The sequence below is a fragment of the Cynocephalus volans genome, chromosome 4 (assembly GCF_027409185.1).
Source record: "Cynocephalus volans isolate mCynVol1 chromosome 4, mCynVol1.pri, whole genome shotgun sequence".
NCBI classification, from domain to species: Eukaryota; Metazoa; Chordata; class Mammalia; order Dermoptera; family Cynocephalidae; genus Cynocephalus; species Cynocephalus volans.
In genome coordinates, this window is record NC_084463.1 from 66,015,674 (window position 1) to 66,030,144 (window position 14,471).

General features: G+C 37.4%; 1 protein-coding gene across 1 annotated transcript; it reads left to right on the forward strand.

The window, feature by feature from the left end:
- The first annotated feature begins 11,554 nt into the window (after window positions 1–11,554).
- Window positions 11,555–14,050, forward strand: LOC134375826 (52 kDa repressor of the inhibitor of the protein kinase-like). The gene is given in 2 exon segments (XM_063094566.1): window positions 11,555–11,606; window positions 11,609–14,050. Coding segments are annotated over 2 exon segments (2,286 nt in total). The 3' UTR covers window positions 13,843–14,050.
- The last annotated feature ends 421 nt before the right edge of the window (window positions 14,051–14,471 follow it).

Here is a 14,471-nt window from a genome sequence, read left to right on the forward strand (position 1 = left end):
TGCTGAACAATTTCCAAAAGCTGCCTGCATTTGTCTGCTCTTTGTATTTTTCATGTAGTTATTTTATTATATTCTGTCCAGAGTTTATAACTTTTATCTGTAAGCAGGTTAATCTGATAACAGACATTGTTCATGTACTAAACAGAAATCCCACCAACGTGGTTTTAATTTTAACTTATTTTTTATTAAATTTCTTCTTTAAAATCTTTAAAATTTCAAAATGTTTACTGAATTACCTGCGTAATTATCCACTTGAAGCATCTTTTAACACTGGCATAAAACTCTTTGTGAAATTCCGCTTCTGATAATGGCACCGACGTGTTAACAGCAAGAGCTTCACTTATCATACATGCCCAGGAAAACTCGGAATTGAAATGGAATTAAATTAACTTGGAACACTCATTTGATCTAAATGGAAAAGGATGCTTCACAGAGGGATATGTAAATGCCCTTCCACATCATCTGTTTAGGGTTTTATTATACATTACTATGTAATCAGTTACTCCAAAACTCAGTGCTTAGTGGCTTAAGACACCTTGCTGTTGTTTTGTTGTTGTGGTTGTTGTTGTTTTAATTTCACAGTTTCCTGGATCAGGAGTTAAGAACAAGACACAGCACCATGATATCTGGGGGCCAGGTGTTACAAACTGAATGTTTGTGCCCCACACCTTCAAATTCATATACTGAAGCCCTAACCCTCTAAGTGGTGGTGTTAAAAGGTGGAGCCTTTGGGAGGTAATTAGGTTTAGATGAGGTCTTGGTGAAGGTGGGGTCCTCATGATGCAGTCAGTGTCCTTATATAAGGAGAGAACGAGAGCTTGCTCTATCTGTCTTTCTCCTCCTACTCCCAAACCCAATATGTGAGGACACATCAAGAAGACTGCCATCTGCAAGCCAGGAAGAGAGCTCTTGCCAGTAACTCAAGTGGCCAGCAATATGATCTTGGACTTCCCAGACTTCACAACTGTGAAAAATACATTTCTGTTGTTGAAGCCACACAGTCTATGGTATTTTGTTAAGACAGACAAAATTAAGACACTCAGCATCTCTGTTTCTCTCTCCTTCTCTCTCTCCCTTCTTCCTTGCCCACCCCTTCTTTTTTCTCCCCCTTTCTCTAGCTTGTTCAGAACACAGAGGCCTCAAGTGTGATGTTTTCCAAGGTGACTTAGGGCTTCAAGAAGGACTATCTTAAGAGACAGGAAGTGGAAATTGATAGATTCTTAAGATGTGAGACCAGAAATTAGCACAGTGTCACTTCTGCTGTATTCTTTTGGTCAAAGCAGCCACAGACTCCCACCCAGGACAAGGGGAGCAGTCATGTACCCCATTTCCCAATGGAAGGAGCATCAAAGAATTTGCACTCACTTTAATATACTGCCATCCAACTTCTAGTCACCAATTACTTACATCTTACCCTGCAAAATACACTCTCTCCCTCTCAACTCCTGCCAGATTCTCAACTAATTATAGGACCAGACTCAGGCTTGAGGTTCAGCATCTTATCATCTGAATATGGTCCAAGTGCTGATTAGGTACCTCAGGTGTCGTCTTCTCATTATTAAAACATGTCAACTAAAGAGACAAATTATCTGTGTCCCCATACATGCAATGTAAAGTGGTTAGACAATCACAGGATAACCACAGTAGACACTCCCATTCAAAATATGGAAAAAGAAGCCATACAGAAATACTTAGTTGATAACAATTCTGAAATCTAGCTAGTACCTGTTGTCTGTTCTTTTATTATGGAAAGATCTGTTCCCTGTGAATGATCTTTATGCCTCTTAGCTTTGCCATCTGGGTACTTACTTCCACCCTCTGAGTCATTTTTCCATTCCTCGAAGAAATTGTCTGTACTTGCAAGTAGGTAGTTTTCTCAGCCTGTTTCTTACTTACACCTGTAGCACATTGAATGTCTGAAGACTATTTTTCATTTTAAAATGTTAATGCCCTTTCCAGGCCACACTCATATTTCTTTGATAACTTTGAAAGATTCTTGTGCATGAATTATAACCCACTCCATTGCACAAAGGTCACAGCCATGCATCTTTCTGAGATACGTCCTTCTCTACTTCCCTTGTGGGGAGTTCTGTTGTTTAGCAGACAGGATCCAAAAGGCAAACTCTTAAGATACTAATAAAGGCCTTTACTTGAAGAGTCAGTAAGGTACTGCTTTACACATTTCTGAGGACTTAACAAGGTGTTTTGCAGTTGGTTTTATCTTTACCCTGAGGCGGTATTTTACTTAGAGAAACTTGTTGACTGGCAAGTCTGCCTTAAGCCCTCTAAATTGTCTTAAATTTTGCTTGCAATTTTCTTCTTTAGTTCATTTTTCTCTGCTTGTGTTTTATTATAGGCAGTTAGAAAAAGCTGTTGGAACTTTCTGAATTCTGCCTGCAACTCTCCATAGCTAGAACCTTCACTTTGATGGGTACATTTCTTAACTTCTCCATTATCATGGACAACAGCATTGTCAAAATGTCTACCACTGCATAACAAAAGGTTTTTTTCCAGCTTCCAATAATATTTTTCTCACTTTTCTTCAAATTTTAACAACTATTTCCTCAAGGTCCTTTTAGCCGACCACCAGTTCCCAAATCCAACGCATGTTTTGGGTTTTTATTACAGGAGCACCTCACTGCCAGGTATTAAATTATTTTTAAATGAACTACTAACTTTTAAAGTACTGTATATATCAATGCTTCTTCAAGAGATATGTATTCTCCAGTTCTCAGTGATATCATCACTACTGTCCCCATGGTGAGTGCTAAATTTTGAAAAATATTTTGTATTAGCTATACATTCATTATTAACTTTCTTAAGAAATGAAAGCTCAATGTTTAATTTTTTATTAATATACATACAGATGCACTTTTTTTGATTCTGTTGATGCCAGTGTGTTTACTGCAAAATAAGAGCATGTTATGAAACCAAAAATATCAAGTATATATTTGTACCATTTGATAAATGACAAAATCTCTATAGCAAGAGTCTTCAAACTATTCTTTATACTCTCTATGGCATGATTTCTTCCCAACTACCTAGAGAAGATGGGTGAATATTTCTCTTTCTACTAAAAACATAATGTCTTTGTAACACATTAAGTTTGTGCACAATAGGAAATTGATTCTGCTTTCTAATTATTCTTCAAGAATGATTCAAAGTAAATAATCCTAAAATGAAAATAATGATTTCTGATACACATCGTCTAATATTCGTCTGGCTATACCAAACAATTCTATACAACCAGCCAATCATTTGGATATCTCAGGACACTCTTCTCAACCAATTTATTTAGGAGAACTTACTTAGAATTTTCCCTGCTTAAATAGAGAGTTATGTGGGGGTTTTATTGACAATTTATTAAAACGATGACAGAGATTCTTGATTGTCAGCCAAAATGCATTCTTGTTTTCTTCCAAAGTAATAAAATAGTAAGCCAGGCAGATTCCATCCTGAATAAAAACTCTATTCTCCAGCTTGTGTGGTCATGAGAATAAGATTCAGTCAACAAAAGGAAAGATGAAGTTTCATAGGTGCTGTAGATTGATGTCCCCCATCCTCACTGAGGCTTAGTCCCCACTGTAACTGTGGAGGGTGGGAAATCCTATTATGGTAATTGAAAGGTGGGGCCTTGAAGAGGTGATTGGATTGTAGGACCCTGCCATAATGAACGGATTAAGAAGGATGGTCATGGGTGTGGCTCTAAGTGCTTTAAAAAGAGAGTGAATGAGGAAGTTTCTTTCTGCTCTCTCTGCTTCCACCATCTTGCAATGTGAGACCCCTAGGTCACTGTTGCCACCACCAGATGTATTCCTTGGACTTTGGACTTCCCAGCCTCAGAAACTGTATGCAATAAATTTTATTTTCTTACAATTACCCAGTTTTCTGTATTTTGTTATAAGTAACAGAAACGGACAAATGCAATAGGGTAGATTTTAGGAGTGCTCTTTTTCTTCTCTTTTTTAATCCCTTCCTTTACTGTACTTCCTAGAGTAAGTATGTTTTCATCTTGGCCCAAACAATGAGCATCACATCCCAGGAAAGGAACTCACATCGCTACTTAAATTTTAATTGTTAAGGCAAAATTAAGGCATTTTCAATTTAAAGATTCAGAAATTTTACTTCTCTCACATTCTTTAGAAAACTAGCAAAATACGCACTCCAACAAAATAGAGGAAAAAAATCCAAGGAAGATTCTGGGATCTGAGAACTCTCCTAAGTGTGCAGTGTAGAAGTAAATCAAAAATCTGGCACAGAAGCGGGTCTTCAATGACGTAGGATGTCAAAGCTCCATAGAAAATATCGTCACATAGAAGACAGTGCCATACCTTCAATAATATAAACAAAAAGACAGAAAAGCTAGGTGATAGGGTGGAAGCATTCACTAAAATGAAATAAATAAACAAATAAATAAATCTAGGATTTTCAAGAAGTGACAAGATGTGAGAAAAAAATCCATGTGATCTTGGGGTTTAAAACATTGTTGCTCCAATGGTGAAGATATAATGGTATAGATTTACATACAATATGTCATTTTCTCTGTGCTACATATTACTTGGCTCTTGAGTATATTTGCTGTTTTTCAATTTTCAGAACTGGCATTGGGACAAATAACAGAGGACTGAATTTTAGTTACAGAAAAATATAAATACTTTGTCTCTCAAAGTGGAAAAGCAATACATATTCCTAACAGAATTTTGGAGAGGGGAGTGAGAAAGAAAAATGACAAAATCATAGACATGCAAATATCTTCATCTTATATAATAGGAAGTTTAGGATACTGTCTAAAATTAATGCAACAAGAAAGAAAGGATTTAGCATATTTTATATATTTATATAATAAGTTAGGAAATCATGATGTGTATTACTAGAATTATCAAAAACTCGCAAAAGTAAGAGAATGGCAGATAGAGTAAGTCAGCTAACATCAACATCTCAGTTTTCCTTGTGGAAAGTGAAAACAGACTGAATGTAATAGATCGAGAGACAGAATTATAAACATTTTGTTAACAATCAAGATGACCACTGGAAGAAATAAAATTAGAAATGCTTGTAAGTAACTGTCACTGGAAGGTGAGACTTGAGAGGAAATAGAAAGGGAAGCCTATTTCTTTTCATTTATGTATCCTGTATATTCTCTCTCTCTCTCTCTCTCTCTCTCTCTCTCTCTCTCTGTAACTATACAACCATCATTTTGAACAACTAGTTATAATAGGCATCATTTTCCTAAATAAATAATAAGGGCTTTGTTTCTAGAATTTCAGGCTCAGACATAGGCCATGACTTGGTCGAATTTACGTCAATGCATTTCAACAAATATTTGTTAAGCTCTACTGTGCTAAACCTCTTCCATTCTTCTTGAGAGCCCTGCTTAAATGCTCTTTTCTCCAAAGGGCTATTCCTAGTTCCCCAGCTTAGGTTACATCCTCCTGATTTCTGGTTCTATTTTACAAGTTTAATTGTTGCCTAGGTTTTCCTCCTGGATTATAAACTCTGTGAAGGTAGGGACCAACACTTTTTCGCTTTTTCCTGCTCCAGAATAGGATTAAAGAAAACATTTTCTTAAAAGCAATATCAGATAAATGCAGAATTACAAACTGATGAGTGGGTCAGAAAGAGTATTTTAGCAAAAGAACTGAAGGAAAATCATAAAATAAAAGAAGCGTTTGCTTTGCATAGCATCATACTGACAGTAGCTAAATATAGCCTAGATGGCCATCTGTTTAGGATTCCTGCATTGAAGACATGTATGCCGAGTGTCTAAGAAGTTTTAGAAGAAATGAATCTTTACTTACCCAGTGTTTCTAAATCCTTACAGCAATGCAGTTTGGGAAGTATCACTACCCCAATTTTGCAGTAAGGCAACGTGAGGCTGAGAGTGGCTCAAACGTTTGCCTTACGTAACACAGCTAGAAAGATTTAGTCTGAATTTGAATTCATATGTACCTTATTTCAAAGCCACATTGCCCTTAAGCTCTTTTAACTATAATTTTGTGATTCTCTGAAATTTGCCAAAAAAAGGAAATATCCTATTATCCTATCCAGCTATTGAATGTACTAAAAAACCCAAATTTGGTGACAGCTTCAATCCAGATGCTCAACCTCTTTTAAGTAATAGGATATTTTTTCAGCAAAGTCTCATAAACCTTTATTCTTAGATTAGCTGGTAATTTGTGCTCTTGCTGTTGTGGTCTGTAAGTTGAATAGAAAAAAGCCAAAATAACCTTCATTTTGGTCCCATTTCTGTCTGTACCTAGCATGATGATTTACTGAAGAACAAGCCCTATTCCAAATGATTTTTCATCAAAAGGTCATCTTATCAGATGTTAGGCATTTGGTCCTGTGTGTTTCTGCTTGGACTATGATTGTGGAAATGAACCTGTTCCTGTCCAGTAGAAACATTTAAAATATTGTGTTGTAACTCTAACTTTGGCAATCTACCTATTAAAACACTAAAAATTATTAAAAATAATAAAAATATTTGAAAGACCAAGTGCCTGGTTTAGAATCCCTCAGCAGAGCCAAGTGTAGAATCCAAGTTTCTGGATTCCAAATCCAAGACTCTCTCCAAATGATCTATTCTGTCTCTATAGGACACACAAAGAGTTCTCCATGTCGTATATATCTCAGTCAAACTACAGAGGGGTAATAAATACTGTAATTTAGTTCATTGAATTTAGTTCTTTGGATGAACCAACGAGTAGGATTAGTGAGATGAGGTATTTTTTTTTTTCACATAGTGAGATGCTTTTTATTTGTCAGCATTTGTTTTTCAGTATCTAAAACCAGAGTAAGCTCATAGAATCATAACTTCTGCTTGGGGCAAGAAAGGGCATATATCAAAAGACAATAAAATGGTGACATGCAATTAATTTTAAATATTCTAGGGCCTTGTTATTCAAAGTGTAGTCCCTGAACCAACAGTATTGCATATCTTGGGGGCTTGTCAGAAATGCACAATCTCAGGTCTCACTCCAGACCTACTGAATCTTATTCTGCATTTTAAATGATCTTCAGGTGATTCACATACATATTTAAGGCTGAAAAGAAGTACTGTCTAGGACAGTGGTTGACAAACTTAGCCATACATTAGAATCAGTTGAGCAGCTTAAAAACTAATTGATCAAAACAAACAAATGGCATTCAAGACTCATGCTCAGAGGCTCTAATTAAATTGAGATGGGTTAAGGCATGTGTATTGTTTAAAGCTTTCCAGGTAATTCTAATGTATAGCCATGGCTGAGAATCACAGCTGGGAAAGTATAACTATAGCATGCAGCAAAAGACTCCCAGTATTTCTCTGCACCCATTCATGCATAGGACCAAGAACTTATTAGCCCTTGTCACCACACTGTATCCCCAGAAGACAGAAGTTATGGACAAAGAGACATGGCAACCCTTGTGCAGAGCAAAAGTAACTAAACAGAAGAAAAGGGTCTTGGAAATTTAACCTCTGCAGTTGATAATTTTGTAAGACACTAGATGAGATGGAGGGAGACTAAGTATGTATAATTTCTGTAAGAAAGAGTGACTCATTCAAGAGAAAGTGGAAAGAGGGGGTGCAATGTGCTGCATGTTTGTGTTACCCCCAAATTCATGTGTTGAAACCCTAATCCCAATGTAGTGCATTAGGAGGTGGGGTCTTTGGGAGGTAATTAAGTCATAGGTTTGAGCCCCCACAAATGGGATTAGTGCCCCTGTAAGAAGAGACCAGAAAGCTAGCTAGCTCTCTTTTTGCCATGTGAGGATAGAAGTCTGCAACCCAGAAGAGCACCCTCACCAGAGCCTGACTGTGCCAGCACACTGATCTCAGACTTCCAGCTTCCAGAACTGTGAGAAATAAATTTCTGTTGGTTATAAGCCACCCAGTCTATGGTACCTTCTCGTAGTAGCCTGGTCTGACTGAGACATGTGGTTATTTGGTCATGTAAAAGAGCTAATGACTGGAGGGTGTGGAGAAGGGCTCTGGGAACTTGGAGAATGAGGAAGGTGTACTGAAGCCCTCACAGTCAGGACCAGGCAGTAAGGACTCTTCTCTCATGGGGGAAAAAGGAGTGAGGTATTTTACTGCCTTTCTGTCCATCTGCCCCAATTCTTCCTGCTTTCCACCTTCCATACCAACCTTCCAGACTCTTGGGGATAATTATTTAAACATTTAAACACCTTAAAAACCTTCACCAAAATCGGGTATTTTATGAAAAGGTGGGTTGAATGGTATCTGCACAAAATCAGAATATTCCTCTCTTTGCACCAAAGACTGGAAGCCACTGCTGTGTTTGCAATCTACAGATATGAGCTGGAGGAACCGCAGACAGCGCCTCCTCCCGACTCTTCCCACCACAGTAGGAATTCAACCAACATATTATTCCCTATCGAACAGGAAAAAAATTCTAATAAACATAAGTCCCGTAACAAGTTTCATGGGTTCCGAATAAGTAGCACATATAATAAATCCCAAACTTCTTTTTTTAATTGGAAAAATTTTCAAGAACAATAAAACCCGTATGTAACTATTTTACCTTTTCCTACGGAGCTGACTCAAAGGGTTGGAGCTGCTTTTCATTTTTTATTGTAATTTCTTGTTGAAATCATCTTGTGTATTTTTTCTTTGATTAGATTTTCTTTACGTTCTTTTCTATCATTTACCATTATAAAGTAATGTTACTGTATATGTTATTTACAATAAATATTTGAAAACTAAGTCCATGTATACAGGTCACCTTTGATTTTCGACAAGTTAATTATTTCCAAAACCAATAACCTCTCAGATTTCATTGACTTTGTTCTCCACTCTACTTCATACCGTTTAATCAGCTTATCCTTGAAACTCTCCTCCCTTGACTTTTGTGGTAAGCTTTGCTCTTTTCCTACATGTGAGCATCATGTGAAACACTTTACATGTGTTACATATTGCTGCATTTCCAAACTTGTTTTTAACAGAATCCATAAAACTAAGTGCATTTTACTTTGTACCACAATAATTCCCTTACACAATACTTCCCACCCCCTACAAAATCACAGGAATAAAGTTTTACAAACATTACTTATTCTTACCATATGTGATGCATCTGCTTTTATCTTCCAAATTATTCTTATAGAAGTGCTGGTTGCTGTTGACTAAATTAATTTCACAACGAACAAACCACAAGTTGTAGTTTGTAAAACACTAACTTTATAACAAATTTCTGAAGCAAGTACTGCTAGTTCCATTTTACACACAAGGAAACTGAAAGTGAAAGGAATCATGTAACTTTTAAATTTAGAAAATGGCAGGTCTGGGGCTTGAATTCAGTTCTCATGGACACCAAAATCCATATTTTTATCTACTGTATTATCTTGTGTCCATCAATGATCACTGATATTTCATTTTCATTTATTCTTTGCAGGAGCCATTACCAAGTTTCTTTGATTCTTTCTTCAGTTTAATTTTGTCTTCCCATCTCTTTCCATCTCCTATATGATGACCCTGTTATAATTCACGGCCTCACACTCAGACTAACACAATAGTTTCCTTAACTATTTCCTTCTTTCACATCTTCCATCCCCCTTCATTCTCTAAGTGAATTCCCAACTAGAACAAGGAGAAAAAAACAATGATCCAGTTACATTTATTTGTGTTCTCTCAGTGCCAAGTACAGGTCTGGACACAGAGTAGGTATTTAATAACTACTTAAAGGTTGTTTCCTCAAGTTTATTTGATTCCATTCAGTCTTTTGATCAAAGTCTGCACAACCCAGACACTTCATGAGATTTACTGGGAATAAGCTGAGAGGAATCCAGTCTCTAATCACACAGTACAAATTTTGCTGAGAGGAAGCGAACCCATAGAACAAATTTTATCAAGTGTTCAGTGATGAGTCCAGATCACTAAGGTAGTAAAATTCTTAAGACTAATACATTTTTATTACATACTTCACTACTATTCCAAACCAGTTAGGCATGAGACCATGCCCCCAAATCATCATTAGTAACACCATTTTAATTCTGTTCAAAATGGCAGCAGGAGCTCTAGAATCAGCCTGCTTGGTTTTAATGCCAGCTGACTGATGTCTCCCACCTATTCACCCAAAGTACAGCATACGAGTCAAACTACCCCACCTCCACCCCACAGTGTTCCACCCCACACAAGGGTCCTAGTCAGAATTCCAACCCAGACAAGAGAAACAATATAAAAACAGGGCTATTTACAATAGAGGAATTCTATATTAGCAGTATTGGGGCAATATAATTAAAAACAAAATTATTTCACAGCATAGAAATACTTTCCACAAACCTAGTAGAGAAACGAACAAAAAGTTTTGTTATTGAATAAGCATTAATCCAGAATGTAATGCACGTTACAGACAATCCACTAAGAGATTGCAAAGAAGGAAGTCTTACCCTTTTATATAGCCAAGCAGATAAAACTCATTACTACATGTTTTCAAGACAAATAATAACTAGTCCTTGGGTAAAAGGACTTGACAGTAGCATTCTAAACACATACGGTCACCCTGGTAATTGGTGACCATATGAGTTAGCTGATTACTTTTATGCAGAGGAGAAACAAACTTCTCATATCTTCATAACAGAAGGTGGTCTTGCAACTTGGAGCAAGGGGTCTGCTCAAGTTAGGCTCCTATACTCTCACAGAAACTGGAAGATAGGGTTATAACTTCTTTGATGTTAACATTTCAAAGAGATGTTTAGTGAAATAAGCCAGGCACAGAAAGAGAAATACTTCATGTCCTCACTCAAGAGTGAGAGCTAAAAATTAAATAAATAAACAAGAAAGAAAGAGAGAGCCAGAAAAAAGAAACAACAATCGCAATAACACATTGAACATTCAGAAGGAGAGAACAGAACTGGGGTTACTAGAAGTGGGACAGGGGAAGGCAAGCAGGCCAGTGAGAAACTGGTTAATAGACACAGAGAATGATTACATTTTGTAATGATGGATAAACAAATTATCCTGATTTGATCATCGCATATTGTACACAGGTATTGATATTCAACTCTGTACCTCACAAATATGTATAATCAATTAAGTTTTGATTAAAAAAAACAAAAGTCAAAAAAAATCACTAAAAGAAAAACAAACAAATAAAAAACAAAGAGATGGCTCCCAGGTCTTTGAGAAAGACTTTGCTGGATGGTCAGGCTGAAACTAGGCTTATCTAGATTGCAAAAGGATACGTGTAGTTCTCAGAGAGGAGAAAGTACTTACAAGTTGTCTGAAGCAAATGCTCTTAGCAAAGGAGAATCTCTTCCCATTTTCTCAACAGGAAGAACGAAACCTTATCTTTAATTTTTATTTGTCCTTACAACTACTAGTACTTTTTTTTTTTAATATGAAAGAACACCTTCATTGAAATGTTTGAGGAGAAACAACAGCAAGGAGAAAAAACAATTTATTTTTCTGTAATAAGTCATGAAGTATGGATCCAACTTTTAAAATGTTTTTGTTTTACCCCGCGCGCCGGCCCGGCTCCCCTCCCCGGCCCCGACGGGCGGGCGGGCTGCCCTGAGGAGGCGGGGAGGGGACGGCTGGGCCGGCGGCGGGCGGGCGACGATGCCGAACTTCTGCGCTGCCCCCAACTGCACGCGGAAGAGCACGCAGTCCGCCCTGCCTTCTTCAGGTTCCCGCGGGATCCGGCCAGATGCCAGAAGTGGGTGGAAAATTGTAGGAGAGCAGACTTAGAAGATAAAACACCTGATCAACTCAATAAACATTTTCGATTATGTGCCAAACACTTTGAGACTTCTATGATCTGTAGAACTAGTCCTTATAGGACAGTTCTTCGAGATAATGCAATACCAACAATATTTGATCTTACCAGTCATTTGAACAATCCACATAGTAGACACAGAAAACGAATAAAAGAATTGAGTGAAGATGAAATCAGGACACTGAAACAGAAAAAAATTGATGAAACTTCTGAACAGGAACAAAAACATAAAGAAAACAACAACAGTAATGCTCAGAACCCCAGTGCAGAAGAAGGGGGTGAAGAACACGATGAAGATATCTTACCTCTAACCCTTGAAGAGAAGGAAAACAAAGAATACTTAAAATCTCTGTTTGAAATTTTGATTCTTATGGGAAAACAAAACATACCTCTGGATGGACATGAGGCTGATGAAATCCCAGAAGGTCTCTTTACTCCTGATAACTTTCAAGCATCGCTGGAGTGCCGGATAAATTCTGGTGAAGAGGTCCTGAGAAAGCGCTTTGAGACAACAGCAGTTAACACGTTGTTCTGTTCGAAAACACAGCAGAAACAGATGCTGGAGATCTGTGAGAGCTGTATTCGGGAAGAAACTCTCAGGGAAGTAAGAGACTCACACTTCTTTTCTATTATCACTGATGATGTAGTGGACATAGCAGGAGAGGAGCACCTACCTGTGTTGGTGAGGTTTGTCGATGAATCTCATAATCTGAGAGAGGAATTTGTGGGCTTCCTGCCTTATGAAGCTGATGCAGAAATTTTGGCTGTGAAATTTCACACTACAATAACTGAGAAGTGGGGCCTAAACATGGAGTATTGTCGTGGCCAAGCTTACATTGTGTCCAGTGGATTTTCTTCCAAAATGAAAGTTGTTGCTTCTAGACTTTTAGAGAAATATCCCCAAGCTATCTACACACTTTGCTCTTCCTGTGCCTTAAATATGTGGTTGGCAAAATCAGTCCCTGTTATGGGAGTATCTGTTGCACTGGGAACAATTGAGGAAGTTTGTTCTTTTTTCCATCAATCACCACAACTGCTTTTAGAACTTGACAATGTGATTTCTGTTCTTTTTCAGAACAGTGAAGAAAGGAGTAGAGAACTGAAGGAAATTTGCCATTCTCAGTGGACAGGCAGGCATGATGCTTTTGAAATTTTAGTGGCCCTCCTGCAAGCACTTGTTTTATGTTTAGATGGTATAAATAGTGACACAAGTATTAGATGGAATAATTGTATAGCTGGCCTAGCATTTGTACTGTGTAGTGCAATAACAGATTTTGATTTTGTTGTTACCATTGTTGTTCTTAAAAATGTCCTATCTTTTACAAGAGCCTTTGGGAAAAATCTTCAGGGGCAAACCTCTGATGTCTTTTTTGCAGCCAGTAGCTTAACTGCAGTACTGCATTCACTCAATGAAGTGATGGAAAATATTGAAGTTTATCATAAGTTTTGGTTTGAGGAAGCCACAAATTTGGCAACCAAACTTGATATTCAAATGAAACTCCCTGGGAAATTCCACAGAGCTCAGCAAGGTAACTTGGAATCTCACCTAACCTCTGAGAGTTACTATAAAGAAACCCTAAGTGTTCCAACAGTGGAGCATATTATTCAGGAACTTAAAGATATATTCTCAGAACAGCACCTCAAAGCTCTTAAATGCTTATCTCTGGTACCCTCGGTCATGGGACAGCTGAAATTCAATACGTCAGAAGAACACCATGCTGACATTTACAGAAGTGACTTACCCAATCCTGACACACTCTCAGCTGAGCTTCATTGTTGGAGAATCAAATGGAAACACAGAGGGAAAGATATAGAACTTCCATCCACCATTTATGAAGCCCTCCATCTGCCTGACATCAAGTTTTTCCCTAATGTGTATGCATTGCTGAAGGTCCTATGTATTCTTCCTGTGATGAAGGTTGAGAATGAGCACTATGAAAATGGACGAAAGCGACTCAAAGCATACTTGAGGAACACTTTGACAGACCAAAGGTCAAGTAACTTGGCTTTGCTTAACATAAATTTTGATATAAAACATGATCTGGATTTAATGGTGGACACATATATCAAACTCTACACAACTAAGTCAGAGCTTCCTACAGATAATTCAGAAACCATTGAAAATACCTAAGAGACTTTAAAAATAAGCTTTCTCTTACGTTTGATATTTGGAAGAATATCTGTAAGGTGTATGTAGGCCACTTAACCACTGAATATCTTTGCCTCTGGGCCTCCTATTGAGTACATTAGCCATTGATAATCTTCCTATTTAAATGGCCCCTGTTTGAACTCTCATGCTTTGAAAACCTATCTGTTCTTCCAGAAGATAGCATTGAAAGTGCCACATTTCACTTCTGTGTGATCTCTGCTAGTGGTACTCTGGAATTGTTTTAGATAAGTCATTTTAGACATAACATTTATTATCACCATGGATCCATTTGTCGGGTATTGAGTTATAAATTCTTTGAAGAAATAAATTTTAAGGAGGTGTGGGAGGAAGGAATACGTTTGATAAAATGTTACATTGAAACCCACAATTGACCTTTGACTAGTGGGAGTTTTAAGTATGTTGTTAAAAATCTGTAATGGACAGTTAAGGGAATTAACAGAGAGAAACTTGTGAACTCGCCAAATAAGGATTTCAGTGTAGATTTTGTCTGTATCAAATAAACTTAGAGGAACAAGTTACAGTTAAAGTTTGAATGGAAGAGCCTGCCATTGTTCCTCATCTGGTGGTTACTGTTTACATTCCTTTGTTGA